At 46.3% G+C, this 22189-nt stretch overlaps 1 protein-coding gene and 3 long non-coding RNA genes across 5 annotated transcripts; 3 read left to right on the top strand and 1 right to left on the bottom strand.

The window, feature by feature from the left end:
* Positions 1-11787: 11787 nt before the first annotated feature.
* Positions 11788-12879, bottom strand: LOC145937924 (uncharacterized). Its single transcript, XM_083041276.1, has one exon. The coding sequence runs from the start codon at positions 12877-12879 to the stop codon at positions 11788-11790; it is 1092 nt and encodes a 363-aa protein (XP_082897402.1).
* Positions 12880-13562: 683 nt separating this feature from the next.
* Positions 13563-15743, top strand: LOC145937103 (uncharacterized). Its single transcript, XR_014425489.1, has 3 exons — positions 13563-13855; positions 13930-14347; positions 14521-15743. It is a non-coding gene; the product is annotated as an uncharacterized LOC145937103 (long non-coding RNA).
* A 28-nt stretch (positions 15744-15771) lies between these two features.
* On the top strand, positions 15772-16220 carry LOC145936996 (uncharacterized). Its single transcript, XR_014425461.1, has 3 exons — positions 15772-15849; positions 15937-16073; positions 16112-16220. It is a non-coding gene; the product is annotated as an uncharacterized LOC145936996 (long non-coding RNA).
* A 21-nt stretch (positions 16221-16241) lies between these two features.
* Positions 16242-17836, top strand: LOC145937251 (uncharacterized). 2 transcript variants are annotated; one of them, XR_014425528.1, is made up of 3 exons: positions 16242-16329; positions 16462-16625; positions 16747-17836. It is a non-coding gene; the product is annotated as an uncharacterized LOC145937251 (long non-coding RNA). The 2 variants fall into 2 exon arrangements; XR_014425527.1 differs by having other exon boundaries at positions 16462-16645.
* The last annotated feature ends 4353 nt before the right edge of the window (positions 17837-22189 follow it).

Genomic DNA, 22189 nt, shown 5'->3' with positions numbered 1-22189 from the left:
GAAAAATTGAAAATTCTGAGGAAAGGTCTCAACGACTTGAAGCTAATGCCCACAGAAATGCTCAGCAGAGGACCGATGAAAATGATGACGCAAGGTCTCAACGAATGGAAGCTGATGCTCATAGACATGCTCAGCAAAGGGTAGATGAAAATGATGACACAAGGTCTCAACGAATGAAAGCAGATGCTCAGAGACATGCTCAGACAAGGAACCAAGCCAGACAATTGAATCAGCACATTGCGCTAATTGCCAAGGGCCATGAAATTAATGTGCCTGTTCATACACTTGGCGAAATGAATGTAGAATGTCAATTTTGCAAATCGTTAAACTTTGCATGTGAAAAGTCTAAAGATGGAAAATTTACATATTGTTGCCAAAAGGGCAAGCTTCAATTAAAGCCAATAAATTGTCCTGATTTTCTTAAAAAATTATATATGGGAAATGATTTTGCATCAAAAAATTTCCTTGATAATATTCGTTCATATAATAGCGCTTTAGCTATGGCTTCAATGGGTGCCCGGGGCAATAGAAATCCATTGGATGTTGTGAACAATGTTCCTTATTGCTTGAAGATTCATGGGCAATATCATCATTTGACCTCGACGGCAATGCGCCCAGCGGATGGACAAGCTCCGCGATTTGCGCAGCTTTACTTTTTAGATGCAGAAGAAGCTATTAATCATAGAATGAATAATAAAGCCAATCAGGGCTGTGATCAAGCCCTTATGAAAGATTTGTCATGCTTTATGATCCAATGCAATGAATTTGCAAAGACTTTTAAGATGATGCGTCAAGTTGAAGAAGATCTTAATCCGAGAGGCAATAAAGCTATAAATTTAATGTTGTCCTTTCGAAATGATCCTAAACACGATCAAAGAAGATACAATGCTCCAAGAGCTAATGAAATAGCCGTGGTTTTTCAAAATGTTGATGGTGAGCCTCCATTTGAGAGAGACATTCGGATTTATAACAAAAATTCAAACGATGTTCAACAAATATCAATTCTAGATAAAAGATGTGACCCCATGTGTTATCCTTTGTTATATCCATATGGTAACGATGGATGGCATTCAGAACTTAAATCATATAATCCTAAATATCCAGGATTCAAAGTAACTCAAATGGATTATTATGCTCACATGCCGGCACCAAGAGCTGAATTTAGTCAATTTAAAAAGGCAGGCAAGTTGAGATGTCAATTTATACTTGATGCTTATATGAAACCTGAAGCCAATAGGCTTAATTATATTAAATTAAATCAACCTCAATTAAGAGCAGAACTTTATTCGGGATTAATGGATCACTTAGATAATCGAGCTCAAAATGAAGGAATTAAAGCTGGTATACCTGTAATATTACCATCCTCATTTATGGGCAGTCCAAGAAATATGCAAGAAAGGTACCAAGATGCTATGTCTCTGGTCAGAAAGTTTGGTAAACCTGACATTTTTCTTACGATGACTTGCAATCCTAAATGCCCCGAAATTAAGGATAATCTTGATGGATGTTTAATAGAATTTTGACCTGATTTGGTCGCTAAAAGATTTAACTTGGATGTCAAAGAGGTTTTAAAGGATTTAATCCAAAATAATATTTTTGGAAATATTATAGCTTATGCAGGTGTTATTGAGTTTCAAAAAAGAGGACTTCCACATTTGCATTTACTTGCAATGTTGAGTGATGAAGATAAGCCCCGACTTGAAGAAGTCATTGACATGATGGTATGGGCTGAAATCCCTGAAGAAGAAAAATATCCAGAACTTAATGTAAAAGTATTGAAGTACATGATTCATGGTCCTTGTGGAGATCCCTCTCAGAGATATCCTTGCACTGGGGACGATGGAAAATGTTCAAAAGGTTTTCCAAAAGAATTTCGTAAAGAAACTAATGCTAATGTGAATGGATATCCCATGTAGATAGATTAGATAATTTTATTGCTGCCCCAATTGGGGATTACAAGGCGCTATTTTCCTAAGGAGCGGTCCCAAAGCTTTATCCTTTACATAATCCTTAAGGGGTAAAACCACTCTAGAGGCAGAAAAAAGACCTAAATATGACAATTTATTTTGGGAGTATGACAAACGGAATAGAATTTCTTTTCAGAGGGTTTATTCAACACATAATGAAGTACGAAAAACAATTTTTTTTATTGTCATTTTCATACAAAATGGCGGCGACAGAGCCCGTCGTCGAAAACAGCTTTTTTGAAAACACCGCCACGGGAGGACGGATTTCTCGGCATGTATGAGTCCTGGAACAAAAAACAAAAAAAATTTATAATCTATATACAATTGGCTTTGGAAGTACGTAGGGTTTTTTTTTTAAATCAATTTTTGTGGAAATGGTGCACTTTTTAAGAAATGAATCAATTTTTTGCCCTAAAAATGAGCATTAAATTGTTTATAAAAAAAAAGTTTACATTCAATCAAAAAACGGCTACGTACTTCCAAAGAGAATATTGTTGTGAAGCTACTGTAAAAATTTCAAATCGATCCATGCAATAGTCTCCGAGAAATCCGTCCTCCCAGTTTGAAAAAAGTGGTTTCGAGAAAAACGCGTTTAAAGTTTTATGAACACTTTAATCCTTGAAATTTTTGTTTACCTCTAATCTGCGATGCCTGCACCATACATTTGGTCAACCAGGTCGATGTTCGCCTCCTCCTCTTCCTTCCTAGATGCTTTTAGTATTTTAGTAAGTAACAGGTAAACTTATTATTTCGAAAGGTAAAAGAAGTACAAAAGCGATGAATCACAGCGCGCCGCGTGAATGCTCAGCGCGCGCTCTGAGGCGCTGCGGCAAAATCGATAATTTAACCTTTTAAAATTTGTTTTCCACTATAAATCAAATGGCATATTGTTTTTATGACCCTAAAGTATCGTTTAAGACAAAAAAATATCGATTTTTTGAAAATCCTAGAGTGGTTTTACCCCTTAACCTATAACTTAACCTATATACAATATTTAACTCCGCCTCACGCTTGCCCTATCTCGCCGCACCATTTACTCTCTCGCTCTTTCCCTCCTATCTTACTCAGTCTTATATCTTATACTTATACTTATAACTAACTTACAACTAACTTAATCTAAAGTGGGACCTCCGCTTCCGGCTACTTCTGCCTTTCCTCCTCCACTCTCTCTCTCTCTCTCTCTCTCTCTCTCTCTCTCTCTCTCCCTCTCCCTCTCCCTCTCTCTCTCACTCACTCTCCCCCCTTCCCCTCACCTCCTTCCCCGTCCCCTCTCGCTTCCTCCAACAATTTTACCCACAATTCCCCTTCTCCTTCCTGTCCTAGTACCTCCCTCACCATTTCCTGCTAGCTCTCTCCCCTTCCCCATTCCTCCCATACATGTTCCCACGCCTCCGCCCCTCCCCCACACATCCTGCACCTCCTTTCCTCCTCCTTCTCCCAATATCTATTTCCCCTCATCCCATTCCCCAATCTGTACTTCGCCATCCTCTGCCACCTTCCTTCCGTCCACCCTTTCCTCAGATACCTCGGTACTCCCTCCCCCTTTACCTGCTTGTACCATTTATTATACTCCGAATTCTCAATCTTTTCCCATCTCTCCTCCCTCTGTCCTTTCTTTTCCCATTCCTCAACCTCCTCCCACCTAAACTCCCCTCTTTCCCTTCTTTCCTCCACCTCCCTTAAATTCATCCCTTTACCCTCAAAAAACTCTTTTCTTTCTTTCTCCCACTCCGATATTTCCCCTCCCTTTTTAGCCCTCTCCTTAATTTCCTCTAAACATACTCTTGCCAACCCCCCCTTTCCCTCCTCCAACCTCCTCTCATATCCCCACGCTCTCCTTCCCATCCTTGATCTTATCTTTTCCCTTTGAAGCTCCTCCCTTATCATATACCCCGGCGTTCCCCAATCCACTCCTAACATCCATCTCATATACCTTTTCTGTACCCTTTCCAATCCTTCTCTCTCCTCCCATCCCTATATCTCAACCCCATACCCTAAAACCGTCCACACTAACGCATCAAAAAGCCATAATCTCCTCCCCCAATTACCCCCAAATCTCCTCTTTCCTATCCCCCATACTTGCCCCATTACTGCTGCCCCCCTCCTCATCCTCTCCCTCACCTGTCCATCCTGCCTCCCATTCCTTTGTACTACATAGCCTAAATATGTGTACTCCTTTACCTCCTCCAACTTCTTTCTCTTCCAATACCAACTAGCTTTCTTCAGCCTCCCTCCCCCCTTCCTGCACCTCATCACCTTCGACTTGCTCTCATTCAACTCCAATCCCTTCTCCTCCAAATATCTTCCTAATCTTTCCATCATACACCTCATTCCCCCCTCATCCTCTGCCATCATCACCACATCATCCGCGTACGCTAGCGTGTATATCCTATCCTCTCCCAACCTCACTCCTCCCCATCTCCCTTTCCTCATCTCCTCCTCCAAGTCCGCCATCATCATATTAAAAAGCAGCGGACTCAGAGGACACCCCTGCCTCACTCCCCTCCCTGTCCAGAACATTTCTCCCCTCTCCTCCCCTATTCTAACCCTGAATCCTATCTCCCCTACTATCTCCTCACATCTCCTTACCATCCCTTCCTTCACCCCCTCCCTCTCAACGCCGCTATTAATTTCACCCTGTCCACCGAATCAAACGCCGCCCTCAGGTCCACAAAAAATAGCACCATTTGTCTTCCTTTCCTGCTTATCTGTCTATTTATCAAATAGTTTAACACGTAAATATTATCTACTGTCCCCATCCCTCTCCTGAACCCCGTTTGATTCGGTGGCACCATCCCTCCTTCCTCCACTTCACCCCTCAGCCTCTCTGCTAACACCGTCGCATACACTTTGTATAACGACGGTGCCAGCGTTACTCCCCTGTAATCTGAGACCTCCCTTCCCTCTCCTCTTTTCAAAGTTGGTATCACCAACCCCTCACACCATTCCCTAATCCACCCTTCCCCCTTCCATATCCTATTACATAATTCTCACACCCACTCTTCTAGCCCCTCTCCGCCATATTTCCACACTTCTCCTGGTATTCCATCCACCCCCACCGCCTTCCTATCTTTTATCCTTCTTATCGCCCTCCTAATTTCTCCCCTTTCTATCTGGTCTTCCTGATCTTCCACCTTCCCCCTTATCCTCCTGCTTCCTCCCAACACCACTCTCGACTCCATCCCCTCTAATAAATCCCTAAAATAACTGTTCCATTCTTCCATCTCAATCCCTCTCCCCCCTCCTTTCCCCCTTCTCCTCTCTTTCCTAATTACCTCCCATACCTGCCCCTCCGTCCTCGCTTCCATTGCCCTCCTAGTCCACTCTTCATTCTCCTTCTCTTTCTTCTTCCTACATAATCCCTTGTACTCCTTCTTTCTTCTCTTATATTCCATTCCCTCCTCCCTTCCCTCTTCGATCTTTTCAACTCCTTTGCCACCTCCCCCTTATCTTCTCTGCACTCCTCATCAAACCACCCTCCCCTTTTTCTTCTCTCCTCCCTACTTTCCCCCCCATTTCCCTTACTTAGAACTTCCTGTATTTTTTTCCATCCTCTCCCACTCCTCCTCTACCCCTCTCTCTTCTTGTTCCTCTCCCTGCCTCTCCCCTATCACTCCTAACCTCTCCCTGAATTCCTTCTTCCCCTCGCCCGACCAGTTCCACCTCCTTTCTTACCTTCTCTTTTTTACCTTCTTCTCCAATCCTCCTCTTTCCCCTCTGAGCCTTACCACTACCGGCATGTGGTCCGAGTCAATCCTATCTCCTATCTCTACCCTCATAATTTCCTCCCTCACCTCCTCCTTCATTATCACATAATCAATGACTGATCTCCCATTCCGCCCCATGTACGTCCAGCTCCCCTCCTCATCTCCTGCTACCCCTCCATTCACTATTGCCCACCCTATTTCCTCTAATCTTCTCACTAACAATTTCCCTTCCCCATTTACCTTTGCATCCTTCGACCTTCTTTCCTTTCCCTCCTCTTCTCCCTCCTCCCCTATCCTTACCCTTCCCACAATTCTCCTGTTCTAGCATTAAAATCCCCCCCTATTATCGTTTTAATCCCACCTCCCTCCTCCTCCATCCACTCCCTCATCTCTCCTAATTTTTCTTCTAAATCACCATTTACGTACACACCCACCAATCTCCATCCCTCCCCCTTTTTCTTTATCATCACCTCCATCATTCCTTCCTTATCCGCCCCGCTCTTTCCTTCTATTCCTAACCCTTTTCTTACCCCTACTATTATTCCCCCCATTGCCCTTCCTTTCCCATTTTTCTTCCTCGCATATTGCACCTCCCACTTAAATCCCAAAGGCAACCTCTCTCTTATCTTCTCCCACCCTTTCTCATCTACCCATGTTTCTAACAAGAACATTACGTCCCATTCCCTTATCGCTTCCCAGAATTCCGCATCCTTATTCTTTAGCCCCGCCATATTCCAAAATGCCACTTTCCATCCTTCCTCCCTTCCCTCTTCATCGCTCTTTCTTTCTTCTCCTCCTCTCCCCAACTCTCCATCTCTCCCTCCCCCCTCTCTCTCCCTTTTCCCTTTTTCACCTTCCTTCTCCTACTCGTTCTCTCCCTTTCTTTTTTGCCTCCTGCAATATGTCTACCTCCATTTCCCCCTCGTCCCCTCCTCTCCTCTCTACCCCCTTCCCTTCTTCTCCCCCTTCCTCCTTCAGCTCCTCTCTCACCTCATCCCACCTCCACCATTTACCCCTCATCCATATTCTTCCATATCGTACCCACGCCCTCCCTCCCTCTCTTTCTTCCCCCCTAGCGATCTCTCCTAATCTCCACATCATTCTTCTTTCTTTCCACGTAAGATCTTCCTCAATCCTCTCCTCTCTCTCCCCCTCAATCTTCTTTTCTTTTCCATTATTTCCCTCTTAACCTCCATATTTCCTACCCTTACTAATGCCATACTAGTCCCATCTCTCCTTCCCTCCCCTATTTTCCTCACCTCCCCCACCGGCCCATCTACCCCTATCTCTTTTAATATTCTCTCCACTTCCCCTTTTACTCCTCCTTCCCCACCCTTTATACCTTTTACTATAATGTTCCCTCTCTTTTCCTCCCTTTCCTTCCTCTCCCACCTCCATTCCATCATATTAATCCTACCTTTCATCTCAACCATCTCCTCTCCCTTTCCCTCCCCTCCTCTCCCCCTCTTCCTCAGCTCCAATTCTTCCACTTTCATCCCTAATTCTAAATCCTCCCCTCCAACCCCTCCTTCTCCCTCCCCCACCTTCTCTCCTTCTCCTCCATTTCTTTCTTCAGCTCCCTTATCTCCTCTCTTATTTCTTCCTGTTCTCTTATTCCCTCCTTAATCTCCTCTTTAATTTCTCTTCTTATCTCTCTCATCTCTCTGATTATTTCCTCCTTCCATTCGCTCCCCATCTCTCTTATGCTCTCCCCCATCCCTCCTGCCTCCTCTCTCCTTTCTGTCTCAGACGATCTTATCACCTTTTTACTTTTCCTAAATATCCACTGGAAATCCCCTTTCTCCTCCATCTCTTTTCTCAATCCTATATCTTCTAATTCATCCCTTTTCCTTTTCAAAACCTCTTCCGGCGTCCCCGTGCTATCCCTTCTCTCCCTCTTCTCAACATTCTTTATTCTTTGCACCTCATCCATTTCCCTTCTATACTTCCCTTACTCTATGTCTAGTGACTTTTCTCGCGCCACCTACCTCTTTCTCTTTCCCTATACCTACTACACCTGCTCCGGTCCCTCTACACCTGTTCCCACCTTTCCTAGTTCCCATCCTCTTCCTCTGCGCCCCTGACCTATCTCCCTAACTGCTGACTCACTCCACCTGCACCACTTTACTCTCTTCTCACCGCTCTTTTCCCTTCTCATCCAACTCGCCTGCACTCCCCCGGCATGCACTCACTCCAGATTCTCACTGACTCACTCTCTCTCACCTTTTCTCTTCCTCCTACCTCTAATAACCACTCAAAACACACTCTCTGACAGCACTTCAACCTTCTATCACGCAACCGGAAACGGAAGTCGATATCCCATGTATCAAAGAAGGAATTTTGGTAAAAAATATATCGCCAGAGGCAAAGAAGTTGATAATCGATGGGTGGTACCATATTCACCATGTTTAATTATGAAATATGATCGACATATTAATTTGGAAATATGTTCATCAATGAAGAGCATAAAATACTTATATAAATATATTCATAAAGGATTTGACTGTGCTGCAATTGAAGTGCAAGCACGAGATGGCACAAAGCTAATTAAAATAGATGAAGTTAACTCATTTCTGGATGCAAGATATGTTAGTGCTCCAGAAGCAATGTGGAGACTGAACGGATATGATTTGTTCATGAAGTCTCACACAGTAATAAGACTAGCAGTTCATTTGCCTAATCGCCAAATGGTTTATTTCCAAGCAGGAAATGAAGAGCAAGCTGCTCAAAGAGAGCTCACTCGAGATACTACGCTGACTGCATGGTTCAAATTAAATCAATCTGATGAAAATGCGATGCATTTTCTTTACACAGATATTCCTTATCATTATGTCTATGATAAAAAAGAAACTAAGTGGAAGCCACGCAAAAAAGGTGGTGACAAAATAATTTCAAGACTCTATACAGTAAGCATAAAAGATATTGAGAGATTTTATCTCCGTGTTCTTCTACTACATGTGGTTGGAGCTAAACGTTCTGAAGATTTGAGAACTGTAAATGGAGTTCTTTATGACACGTTTAACAATGCAGCAATTGCAAAAAATTTGGTAGAAGCTGATGATCTTTGGGAAAAAACGATGGAGGACGCAACAGAATCAAATATGCCTGTACAACTTCGAGAACTATTTGCCTACATTTGCATCTTTGGAACTCCAATAGATGTACCGACTATTTGGAATAAATACAAGGATTTCATGATTGAGGACTTTGTACATAACAATGTTGTTAATCCTGAAAATATGGCTTTAAACCACATACAAGAAATTCTGATAAATAATGGAAGTAGTTGTGAGAACTTCCAATTGCCAAATCCAACTCCAGTAAATATTTACATAACAGAGTATAATGTGGATGAAGAAAGAATCCGTGGTGATTATTTATTATCGACACTAAATGCTGAGCAAAAGCAAGTGTACGATATGGTCATGCAAGCGATTGAAAATGAAAATGAACCTCAGCGTTTATTTTTTATTGACGGATTTGCAGGAAGTGATAAAACCTATCTATTTAACACATTTTTGAGTGTTATTCGAGGAAGAAACGAAATAGTTCTTCCATGTGCTTCAACTGGAATTGCAGCCACACTTCTAAAAGGAGGAAGAACCTATCATTCGATGTTCAAGCTTTCAATCCCAATTGATGATGGAGCTAAATCTAATATCAGAGGAAATTCTCAAGCTGCACGAGAACTAATCACTGCAAAACTAATCATATGGGATGAGGTGAGCATGACTGTTGGACATGCTTTAACAGCAGTTGATAAAGTCTTGAGGGATTTGATGAAGAATCCTCGACTATTTGGAGGAAAAGTAATTTTATTTGCAGGAGATTTCAGACAAAATCTTCCGGTAGTGCCACATGCACAGAAAGCAGCCATTATTGAGTCGACTGTAAAATATAATCATATATGGAGGAACGTAACTCAGATAAAACTAAAGCAAAATATGAGAACTGGGAATGAAAAGGAATTTGCAAATTGGCTAATGCAACTTGGAGATGGTAAATTGTACAATACAGATGGACTAGATCTCGATACAATTGAAATACCTGAAGATTTTATATCAAAAGAATCAATTATTAGTGAGATTTTTGGTGATAGAATCACTAAGGAACAGATCAGAGAAAATCAAGATCAAGCGATCCTTTGTCCTAAGAATGAGGATACATTCAAAATTAATGATGAAATCCTTCGTTTAATGGAAGGAGAAGAAAAGGAATATCTCTCAATCGATTCCATTGTGAGTGATGATCCACAGGAGCAATTGAATTTTCCGACTGAGTTTTTAAACTCTGTGACACCTTCTGGGATGCCAGTTCATCAACTTAAAATAAAAGTGAATGCAATAGTTATCCTATTAAGGAATTTAAATACTAAGAAAGGACTCTGCAATGGCACAAGATTTATTGTAACTGATTTGAAACCTAATCTTATTTATGCGGAGGTTCTAACTGGTCCTTCAAAAGGTCAGATTGTGTTCATTCCAAGGATCGATTTTCTACCAAATGATACGGAAATTCCATTCAACCTTAAACGGAGACAGTTTCCTATTCGAGTGTCATTTGCTATGACAATAAATAAATCTCAAGGACAAACTTTAGAAAAAGTAGGGATTTATCTTCCACATCCTGTATTTGCTCATGGTTAACTCTATGTAGCATTCTCTAGAGCAACAAAAAGAGAAAATGTCAAAATTAAGATCGATGAAATAAGCAATCAAGGGCATCTCATTCAGGAAAATCCAAAATCTTTTACAAAAAATGTCGTATACAGAGAGGTTTTATAAATTGAAGAATTAGAAAATTGTATGAGAGCTAATAATATAGCGGGTCAGCGGTGGGTAATTCAGTCGTAAAAGAAATCTTTGTAAGTAAATAATAGAAAATATAAGAAATATTATATGACAAGTAAAATATTTATGAGAATGCTCTATTATATGAACTTCAGCTCGATATAATCTAAAAAATTATATTAATTGCAGATATAAATTAAATATCTATCTATTATTGTGCGGAATCTTAAAGCGCGTAGATAGCGGTTTTTGCGCGGACACGATTGAGTCTAGAGGACGCAGAGGTAGCAACGACACAACGAAAGAAAAAGGAACACAGGAGTTACACGAAGAAAAAAACCCACGGCACTATATTTACAAGAAAATTACACAATATATATATACAGGATGCAAGCGCGATGCACCTTTATCGCGACAAGCAGTGCGACGATCGCTGGAAGTGCAACCGCACGAAAAAGTTACTGTCCGCGAGAAGCTCGAACAAAGGAGAAGAAAACAGCGAAAGAATCTCGGTCTGTGCGCGTGAAAGCTGACTAGACGAGTGCGAGTAAAAGGCGCCGAACAAACGGTCTTTATCCCGCTGACCTTCGAGAAGATTCTGAGACAAAATCACAGTGTTTGTGATTTTGTAATATAAAGATATCGAATCTTCTCGAAAGTCGGAGGACAAAGCCGTTTGTTTTCGTCGTTATTGTTTTTCGCTCACGGGACGGTTACCCGTGAGCGATCGAAGGCGACGATATTTGGCGCGCGAAACGCGCGCTGCTGTGCGCGGTAGCGGGGCGCGCCGGCGGTGCGATTGGCGCACAGGCGGATAATGCGTGTCGTCGCGCAGAGTTCGAGTGCGTTAATCACTCGGATTTAATTGCGCGCTCATAGCGAAGCGCGAATGCATTCGCGATACATTTTCCCCGCATACACATACATACACACACTCTCTCTCTCTCTCTCTCTCTCTCTCTCTCTTTCTCAACATCCCGCCCGCCGTCGTCGAGATACGAACGACGACCGACCCCTCGATTCTCGTATCGATTTACCGGCGTGAATCCATCGACGCGTCGATGCAATCGTCGATAGCGGTGTGGGTATGGCTTACTGTCGAGCGCTGACAGTTCGAGGTTAGGAGCCCCGTGTGCGAAGAAAACGTGAGATGTGAGAGCATCGAAGGCAGAGATCCGGTTGCGGTATGACAGTAAGTACATTAGTATATAGCAACTAGACCGTAAGTTGCAGTTACCGGCACACAAATATATATAATTTATTTTTACAGGACCTTGCTCGCGGATGGAGCAAACGGCGCGGGAGGATCGCGGGGCACGTGCCCTACGACGGCGAGTCGGTGTCCGCGGCGATGGTCGACGGCAGCGGTACTATTTTTACTACCGGACGAGTCAGGTTGCCGCCGGAGGTCCGAACCTCCACAACGCGTACGCGGCCGTCGTCGCCGGCATGCAGACGCGTGATCCGGGCGAGCGGCCAGCGGCACGGTGGGGTACTCTCGCCCTTGACGATGCAGAGCTGACCCTCCTGGATGGCTCCGCGCGTGGCCCACCACTTTGGCCGGGGGGTCAGTCCCTGCAAGTACTCCCTGGTCCAACGTTGCCATAGGTGGTCGCGCATCTGCTGGAGCAGGCGCCACCGGGTTAGCCGATTGGAATTCACGCCCGACAGCGACGGCTCCGGGATGGCCAGGAGAGGGCCTCCCACCAGGAAGTGCCCCGGCGTCAGCGCATTGAGGTCCTCTGGATCGTCCGTCAAGGCCTGGAGCGGCCTCGAGTTTAGGCAGGCCTCGACCTCGGCAAGGAGCGTTGAGAGCTCCTCGAAGGTCAGCTTCGACTCCCCGATCGTCCGGCGCAGGTGGTGCTTGGTGGCCTTCACGGCCGCCTCCCAGAGACCACCGAAGTGGGGCGCTGAGGGTGGGTTGAAGGCCCACCTTATCCCCTCGTCGGCGAGGCGCCCGATGATGGTGCTGGCCTCGCGGCTGGCTGCTCTGAACAACTCCCGGAGCTGTCGGTCCGCGCCCACGAAGTTCGTGCCGCAGTCACTGTACACCGCGGTGCACAGTCCACGGCGCGACACGAACCGACGGAATGCCGCGAGAAAGGCCTCGGCGGAGTAGTCGCTGGCGGCCTCCAAGTGCACGGCGCGAGAGCTGAAACACACGAAGATCACCAAAAACCCCTTAAAAGCCTTGTGACCTCGGCCTCTTGAAGCTCGGAGCCAGATGGGACCCGCAAGGTCAACGCCGGTGTGCTGAAATGGTCGGCTTGGTGTAACTCGCGCCTTTGGCAGACTCCCCATCATCGGCTGCGGAGTGGCCGCCCGCCATCGGACGCATGGAGGGCATCGGTGTATGTGACGGCGCACCAGCTGGCGGGCCCTCGGGATCCAGAAGCGCTGCCGGATGTTAGCCATCGTGGACTGGACCCCTCCGTGCAACGTGCGTCGGTGACAAGCGTCGATCACCAGGCAGGTCAGGTGAGACTCAGCTGGTAATATAATGGGATGACGCTGATCCGCGTCGAAAAGCGAATGTTTTAGGCGGCCCCCCACTCGCAGGATGCCCTCAGCGTCGATCGTCGGAGTTAGCTTGCGGAGCGGACTGCGACCCGGCAAGGACTCCCCGGCGCGGATGACCTTCAGCTCCGAGTGGAAGCTCAGCCGCTGTGCCACTCGGATCCAGCGTGCCAACGCCGCCTCCAATTCCCCTGGACTCAGGAACGTGGGCGCGGCCTGTTCGCTAGCTGCTCGACGGTGTTGACCTCGCCAGCGCCAAAGCCAGGCCGAGACACGAAGCAGGCGGCGGAGGCTGGAGAAGCGTAAGAGCTCGTCCGGCTCTCGCTCTTGGGTGGCCGCGAAGCATCGAGGTGGTCGTCGCTCCGGCAGGTCCTCGTCGTTGATGGATCCAGGGTCCGCTGGCCAGGCATCTCGGGTTTCCCGGAGGTAGCACGGACCTCGCCACCACAGCGGATGTCCCACCAGTTCGCTCGGTGAGATCCCTCGGGAAGCGCAGTCAGCAGGATTTTCTCGGCCAGGTACGTGGCGCCAGGTTGCATCCGGATTTGCTCGCTGAATCTCGCTGACTCGGTTTGCTATATATGTGCTCCACTTTGCAGGATGCCCACGCACCCAGCCGAGAGTGACCGTGGAGTCAGTCCAGAGATGCACCGCTGAAGATGACAGATCCAGTAGGCCTCGGACATGCTCGGCCAGATTGGCTAATAAGGCTGCGGCGCAGAGCTCCAGGCGAGGAAGCGAGACGCGTCTCAGCGGCGCGACCTTTGTCCGAGCGGCGACCAGGTTGATGGTGGAAGCGGCACCGCTGGTCCGCAGGTAGACGACGGCGGCATAGGCTAGCTCCGAGGCGTCCGAGAATCCATGGAGCTCCAAGGTATCCGCGGGGATGCCGCAGCCGAACCAGCGCGGCAATCGGACCTCCTCTAACATCGGCAACTCTTCTTCCAGCTTGATCCAGGCGGCGGCTTCTTTGTCGGCCAGCGGGGCGTCCCAATCTAGATGCTGGAGCCACGCTGCTTGCACCAGGAGCTTGGCTCGGACGATGATCGGCGCCAGCCAACCCAACGGGTCGAAGAGTCGTGCCGTTTGCGACAAGACAGACCTCTTCGTCGGGATGGTATGCGGGACCCGCTGTATGACTAGAGCGAAGTCGTCGCTTACAGGGTTCCACCGCAGGCCCAGGACGGAGTGCTCTGCCGACGGGAGCTGCGCATTGCCGATTTGCTGCAACCGATGTTCGATGGGGACGTCTTCCAGGAGTGCGTCGTGATTGGCGGCCCATTTGCGCAGAAGAAAGCCGCCCGCCATGCAGAGCGCCGACACCTGATCTGCTAGCTGCCGGCCGGTCACCAAGTCGTCCGCCCCGGTGAGTATGTCGTCCATATAGACGTTTCGTCTTAGCGTGTTGGCCGCGAGCGGGAATCTCGATTCCTCGTCGGCGAGCTGGCGGAGTACGCGTATTGCGAGATACGGTGCGCTCGCCAACCCGTATGTGACTGTGTTAAGATGATAGTCTACAGTCGGTTTCTCTCCCCACAGGATGCGCTGGAGGTCCCGGTCCGCAGGATGTACCAAGATTTGGCGGTACATTTTCTCCACATCGGCAACGAAGACGAAGCGATAGCGGCGCCAACGAGTGAGGATGTCCGCCAGCGCCGGCAGTAGGTTAGGCCCGACGTGCAGAGAGGCGTTGAGAGACGCACCTTCCATGGTGCGTGACGAGCCGTTAAACACCACTCGGATCTTGGCGTCGGGTCCGGAGCCTCGCAGGACGCCGTGGTGTGGAAGATAGCACGTCGGTGCTCCTGGAGTCGACGGTGAGGAGGTGACCGGCGCCATGTGTCCAAGCGCGGCGTAGTCGCCCATGAAGGCGCGGTACCGATTCCCGAAGTCGTTGTCGCGCGTGAACCGACGCGCCATGACCTCCAAGAGACGATGCGCGGCTCGGCGAGTGTGGGTCAAGTCGGGCAGCTCGCGACGAACGGGCAGGCGCACTTGATAGCGCCCGTCGGCCAGTCTCTCGCACGTACGCGAGAAATGCTCTTCGCATGCCGCTTCATCGGAGGTCAGCGGCATCGGTGCGCGTGGAGGCTCCTCCGCCTCCCAGAAACGGCGCACTAACTCACTGAGGTCGGCGTCAGTGGAGCACTGCAGCGCCGAAACCGGGGTCGCGACGTGACCGGCTCCGGTAGTACCCATCAGCACCCAGCCGAAGCGAGTTCGCTGGGCACCGGGTTCGCAAGGCGCTCCGCGTAAGAGTTCTGGCAAGGCGAGGTCCAGATACACGTCTGCACCGAGTAGGAGTTCCACGGGGTCCTGACGACGGTAGTCAGGATCCGCGAGTTCGAGGCCGTCGAGGTGAGGCCACGCACGAATCTCACTCCTCGACGGACCGCTGTAGACGGACAGCCACGGTAACACAAGCGGCGAGACGGCGAGCGTGAAGTGCCCGTCGCGAGAGGTGACGGCGAGCGTGACCCGACCGCGTGAGACGCCCGACTGGATGCCACCTACCCCGTAGATGGCCACAGCAGATGGAGTTCGCGGCAGGCGAAGCCGCTGCGCCAGCGACTCCGCGATCAGCGACGTCTCGGCTCCCGTATCCACGAGCGCCCGCACGACGTGGCGGGCTCCGACACGATCAGTCACCAGCACACGAGCGGTCGCGAGTAACACGGGCCCGCATTCCGCGGGTGGGTGTTCGGCAACGAGCACTGTCGCGGATGCACTGGGTGCACTGGCGGCTAACGCGGCGACGGCGAATGCCTCGTGCAAGGTCGTGTGGTGGTGGCCCGAACACTTGCCGCATACCTTTGTGGAAGAGCAGGCTCCCAGAAGGTGTCGTCCGAGGCAGTTCCAACAACGCTGGTGAGTACCGACTACCTCTCGTTTTTCCTGAGCCGTCTTCCTTTTGTAAAGGTCGCAGTAGGCGATAAAGTGATCCTTTTTGCACAGAGGGCAACTGCGATTAGGATCGACCCCTTTTCCTCCCACGTGGTTGGCACGGACAGAGCGGCTGGTCTTCTCCGACGGCTTGGACGTCTTGCTGCGAGACTCTGCATCGACGGACAGAAGTACATCCTGTGTCATTAGTTGCTCCTGGAGGAACTCACGAAGCGTCTCGTACGAGGGAGGATCGGATGATCTGCCGAGTGAGCTTTCCCATTCACGTCTGGTCTCGCTGTCCAGAAGCTCGACTACAAGGTGTACGAAGAGGTCGGTGCAGTCGTTAATTGGTCGGTCAATACCCTCTAGGGCGCCAACGGTCGTGAGGACGCAATGAAAAATACGGCGGAGTCCGGCGGCTGAGGGGGTCTTCATCCGCTGCAGCGAGGTGAATGCGTTCAGGTAAGCCCTCACCAAGAGTCGCTTGTTCTCGAAATGAGAGATCAGCATGTCCCAAGCACGCTCGAAGTTGTCCCCCGTGGTGGGTAAGTTTTTGATCAGGTGTTCTGCATCACCCTTCACGCTTGTCTTCAGGTACTGAAGCTGGTCGACCTTGGACAAGGATGGCTCCTCAATCACCATCGAACGGAACAGATCTCGGAACGACGGCCAATCCTCGAACTTGCCAGAGAACTGCGGCAGCTGCATCCGAGGCAGAGATTTGCGCGACGTAGCGGGGTCTCGCGCCCGCTCGGCAGGTACTGTCTCCGACGGCACGGTGAGTCTCCGCTCTACTTCACCCAGCTCTGTACGCTGTTGGAGGTATGCGACCTCCACTACGCTGAAAAAGTCCTCTGTTTGATATGAGTGGTTTTTCAGCTCCTTCCAGAACTCCGCACGAAGCTGTTTGTGCTGTTCCGAAAAAGCGGACCACTTCTCGTCCAGGAGGCGTATAGCTGCGTGCACGCTGTCCAATGAGAGCTTGGCTGCTCCGATCTTCTTCAGGTTGTCGAGAGAACGGGAGATACGACCGTAGATCTCGTGCTGGTCATCGATCATCTGCTCCATGTCGTCGTTCGTCATGGCACTCGACTCACTGTCCGATGTCCACATCCGCTAATGGCGAATACACGCACGAGTGCCGGTTGCGACGGAAGCGCGAAAGAGATCCGGCTCGAAGGACCAAAAAGATGTGCGGAATCTTAAAGCGCGTAGATAGCGGTTTTTGCGCGGATACGATTGAGTCTAGAGGACGCAGAGGTAGTGCAACGACACAACGAAAGAAAAAGGAACACAGGAGTTACACGAAGAAAAAAACCCACGGCACTATATTTACAAGAAAATTACACAATATATATATACAGGATGCAAGCGCGATGCACCTTTATCGCGACAAGCAGTGCGACGATCGCTGGAAGTGCAACCGCACGAAAAAGTTACTGTCCGCGAGAAGCTCGAACAAAGGAGAAGAAAACAGCGAAAGAATCTCGGTCTGTGCGCGTGAAAGCTGACTAGACGAGTGCGAGTAAAAGGCGCCGAACAAACGGTCTTTATCCCGCTGACCTTCGAGAAGATTCTGAGACAAAATCACAGTGTTTGTGATTTTGTAATATAAAGATATCGAATCTTCTCGAAAGTCGGAGGACAAAGCCGTTTGTTTTCGTCGTTATTGTTTTTCGCTCACGGGACGGTTACCCGTGAGCGATCGAAGGCGACGATATTTGGCGCGCGAAACGCGCGCTGCTGTGCGCGGTAGCGGGGCGCGCCGGCGGTGCGATTGGCGCACAGGCGGATAATGCGTGTCGTCGCGCAGAGTTCGAGTGCGTTAATCACTCGGATTTAATTGCGCGCTCATAGCGAAGCGCGAATGCATTCGCGATACATTTTCCCCGCATACACATACATACACACACTCTCTCTCTCTCTCTCTCTCTCTCTCTCTCTCTCTCTCTCTCTCTCTCTCTCTCTCTCTCTCTCTCTCTCTCTCTTTCTCAACAATTATATATATATTTTTTTAATTTTTCGTATCTTATATATCTATATATTTCATATAAATATATATATATATGTATATACAGGGTGACCCATTTTAACTTAGGCAGCCAAATAACTCGAAAAATAAGCACACTACGAAAAAATGTTTAGAATCAAAATTTTGTCATTTCGAGGGGGACGTACAATGACGTTAAAATGAGCCCCCCCACCCCTCCCCCTGGGCGGTGAGGAGGGGCAAGTTTGAAATCTTAAATGGGAACCCCTATTTTTTATTGCATATTCGGAATCTTTGGCTAAAAACACATACAATTTGTCTGAAACATTTTTCTCGATTCATGATAGATGGCGCTGTAATCGACGAAATTCAATTTCTTCGATTTCTCTTACTGAGAACCCATGCTTACGATTCTGCAATAAATTAACAATAAAAATACCACGTTTTCATTGTTAATACTCGAAATTAGTCTTAAAACAAACTTCTCATTATTTTTTATTACTCATTAATTACTTCTCAAGAAACTGCTTTTAGCGTAACCCAGGAACAACGTCGTGGACGTAGCAGTTTTCTGTTCCCTTCGGGGTGCTTGATTAACGTGAGTCCCCTCGCCTCTCACAATTCGGGGTGCTTGAACGTGTGGTAACCCAGCCAGTGAAGGCAAGGTCGTGTGGTGATCCAGCCAGTGAAGGCAAGGTCGTGTGGTGACCCAACCAGTTAAGGCAAGGTCAAGTAGTGACCCAGCCAGTGAAGGCAAGGTCGTGTGGTGACCCAACCAGTTAAGGCAAGGTCAAGTAGTGACCCAGCCAGTGAAGGCAAGGTCGTGTGGTGACCCAACCAGTTAAGGCAAGGTCAAGTAGTGACCCAGCCAGTGAAGGCAAGGTCGTGTGGTGACCCAACCAGTTAAGGCAAGATTGCATTGTTATCAGCTCTCTCCGCATGGAGGAGATGCTCAAAGTGTGCACCATTATTTTCTAAGGATAACAGTAATCGACAGCGAAAGTTACGTTGTACATTTTCTAGCATTAAAGGAGTTATAGCTTCACAAGCTCTTCTTATTCTTTCCATCATATTCAATCTTGTCGTTGGAGCTTTACTATACACTGCATCTTTAACGTATCCCCATAAAAAGAAATCAAGGGGGTTCAAATCCGGTGATCTCGGAGGCCACAGAACTGGTCCACCCCGCCCTATCCACCGATTTGGGAACCTTTGATTCAAAAACATCCGTACAATACGAGCATAATGAGCAGGAGCACCATCTTGTTGATACCATAAATTTAGTCTAACTGCAAGGGGAACATTCTCTAGGTATGCTGGCAAATCATTTTCGAGGAATTCTAAATACATTGGACTATTAATTGGACGTTCAAAAAAATGAGGTCCAATGACTTGGCCATTGCAAATGCCTACCCATACATATAAACTCCAACGATGTTGATTAAGCACCTCACGATACCAATGTGGATTTTCTGGTGACCAATAGTGGCAATTATGCCTATTGAGACTACCATTGCTGATGAATGTTGCTTCATCACTGAAACAAACATTACTAAAAAAATCTGGATTCTGATCTAACATCTCAAGAGCCCATCTACAAAATTGTACTCTGAGTACGTAGTCGGCCTCACTTAATTCCTGTACCAGAGTAATATGATACGGATGGTAATTGACTGATCGTAACAATCTATGTGCCGTAGTTTGAGGGATTCCCAGTTCTCGTTCTATTTGACGGGTACTAATATGGGGATTTTGATGAACCATAGCCAAAACTGCGAGCAATCTAGGGTCATTATTATTATGAAGTCTATTCCTTCGCCTTTCGCGATGAAGTGGATTATTACGAGATCTCCTTTCAATGTTTATAATTTGTTGATCAGTAGGATGGCGGCGATTTGGGAATCGCTCCGCATAAGTACGGGCAGTAAGTCTGTAATTTCTACCACATTCGCCAAAGATTATAAGAATATCGACTACTTCTGTAGGCGTATAATTTGCCATTTTACCAGAATTTTATCAGAGTACAAATGTTAAAAAAATACATAAACACTTGTGACTTTGGCACTAAATGGACAAAATTTTGGAGGGATACTTAGAGGAACTCCATCAGATGGAAAGTCCAAAATGTCTCGGTACTTTGGACCATTCAAGTTGCCTAAAGGGCAGGTTACGCTAAAAGCAGTTTCTTGAGAAGTAATTAATGAGTAATAAAAAATAATGAGAAGTTTGTTTTAAGACTAATTTCGAGTATTAACAATGAAAACGTGGTATTTTTATTGTTAATTTATTGCAGAATCGTAAGCATGGGTTCTCAGTAAGAGAAATCGAAGAAATTGAATTTCGTCGATTACAGCGCCATCTATCATGAATCGAGAAAAATGTTTCAGACAAATTGTATGTGTTTTTAGCCAAAGATTCCGAATATGCAATAAAAAATAGGGGTTCCCATTTAAGATTTCAAACTTGCCCCCCCTCACCACCCAGGGGGAGGGGTGGGGGGGCTCATTTTATTGTACTTTTTTCAAAAATATTTACTTTACGGTCGGCGTCAACTTATTGCCGGCTTTTTCGCGAGCTATTAAGTTGAACACGTGCCCATCGATATCAGCGCAGCGTAAAGCATAACATCGCGTGGCTCGTGCCGCTCATGTGGCGTGCAGGACGAGTCAGTCAGTCGTCAGTCAGTCGTCAGTCTGTGTGCCGCCGTGAGAGAGATAAGGTGGACAGATTTACAAGATTTACGTAAAAAAAGATGGATATGATGGTGAGTATAAAGTTATGTATTTAAAAACTATAGCTAATTCTTGATTGTAAGATTGCATTATTAAACTCGTCGTATAATTAAAAAACAATTTTGTTCATCATTGGAAACCTTTTTTAAAACAGAGTTTACACATATCGAGTTTCGAGCTAAATATCAGTCTGTCCAGTATTTCTCTGTGTCATTAGATTTTGCTTTAATATATATATATAATTCATATTCGCGTAACTCGAATCATTTTGAGGTTTTACTCGTGTCGCATCTATTTAAAGCATGTATATAATATTCTAATAATCATTCTCTTTTTTTCAGAATACGCATCCAGCACCGGCACCGACGTCGGCGATGACAACAACGGCAACGACGTCGACGTCGACATCGACAATGACAACGACGGCAACGACGTCGATGCCGACGATGACGACGGCGATGACGTCGACGTCGACATCGACGATGACAATGCCGGCGACGTCATCAGGCCCAACGATGAATGAGGCGTCAATAATAACATCGACGTCTCATTCATCGGAAATGGTTAACACGACCGCGATCACACCAACACCGGTGTCTGGAATGATAATGTTAAATGTAAGTATCACAAATTTAAAAAAATATTAAATATTAATTATATTACAAGTATATGAAAATAATATTAAAATTATTTAAAGTGATTTTTTTTACACTCAAATATATTTGAAATTGCACATTTCTAAATGATATTTGCGTGTAAAAAATTCATTAAATAATTAAATATTATTTTTATATATATATTAACATTACACAAAAGTAGGACAAAAAAATTACTTTTTCTTTTTCTCCAAAGTGTAATAGTACGTTTCCTGAAGATTTTTCCTGAACACGATACCGTTGTCAGAATTTGCTTAGCACGTCAGGATTTTGAGTAAATTGAGATAAAAGAAGCCAAAAATTGCGTTTTTGCTCATTTTCAACATTTTTTTACAAAAAGAAAACTGGTTTCTAAATAAGTTTAATAGCTGAAAGTATAATTCAAAAACTTTCAAACGAATTTTTCATGATCGTACGATTTCTTTTTAAGTTATGGCTATTTGAATTTTAGACATTCTGTATAATTTACAAGATACATAAATATACGTACTTACATATAGTAGCAAATGAAAGAAAAATGTAATATGAATTTACTTGCAAATAATAGATAAAAAAAGAAAAAAGTCAGGTTGATCCTTACAAAAAATATAATGAGATCCTGTTGATTCAAAAAAATTGTTTCATCACCTCTATGTATATTAAGTCTATAATGTCCAATTTTGGACAATAAAGAAAATTACAAATTCAAAAGGAGGCTATATGGAGCCACGCGTAGGGTGTAGGTACGCAAATATTAAAAACAAACTTGTTGGAATAACAAATTTATTGAATCTAAACGTTTCGGTCCTTTCTTTGGACCTTCTTCAGTAAATTTAATACAATAAATAATAATGGGGAATCTACATACTACCGCACGTAGCGCAAAAGCCGTGAGCCCCCCCTATCGATATCCCATTAGATAGACAAAGTGACATAATATGTCAGGTACTCAAAAGTGGACTCTA

This window comes from Prenolepis imparis, unplaced genomic scaffold (genome assembly GCF_030444845.1).
Source record: "Prenolepis imparis isolate NDT839.2.m4 unplaced genomic scaffold, iyPreImpa1.0 SCAF_6, whole genome shotgun sequence".
NCBI lineage: Eukaryota > Metazoa > Arthropoda > Insecta > Hymenoptera > Formicidae > Prenolepis > Prenolepis imparis.
The sequence above is the reverse complement of the archived record's forward strand: the minus strand, read 5'-3'. Positions and strand labels throughout refer to the sequence as shown.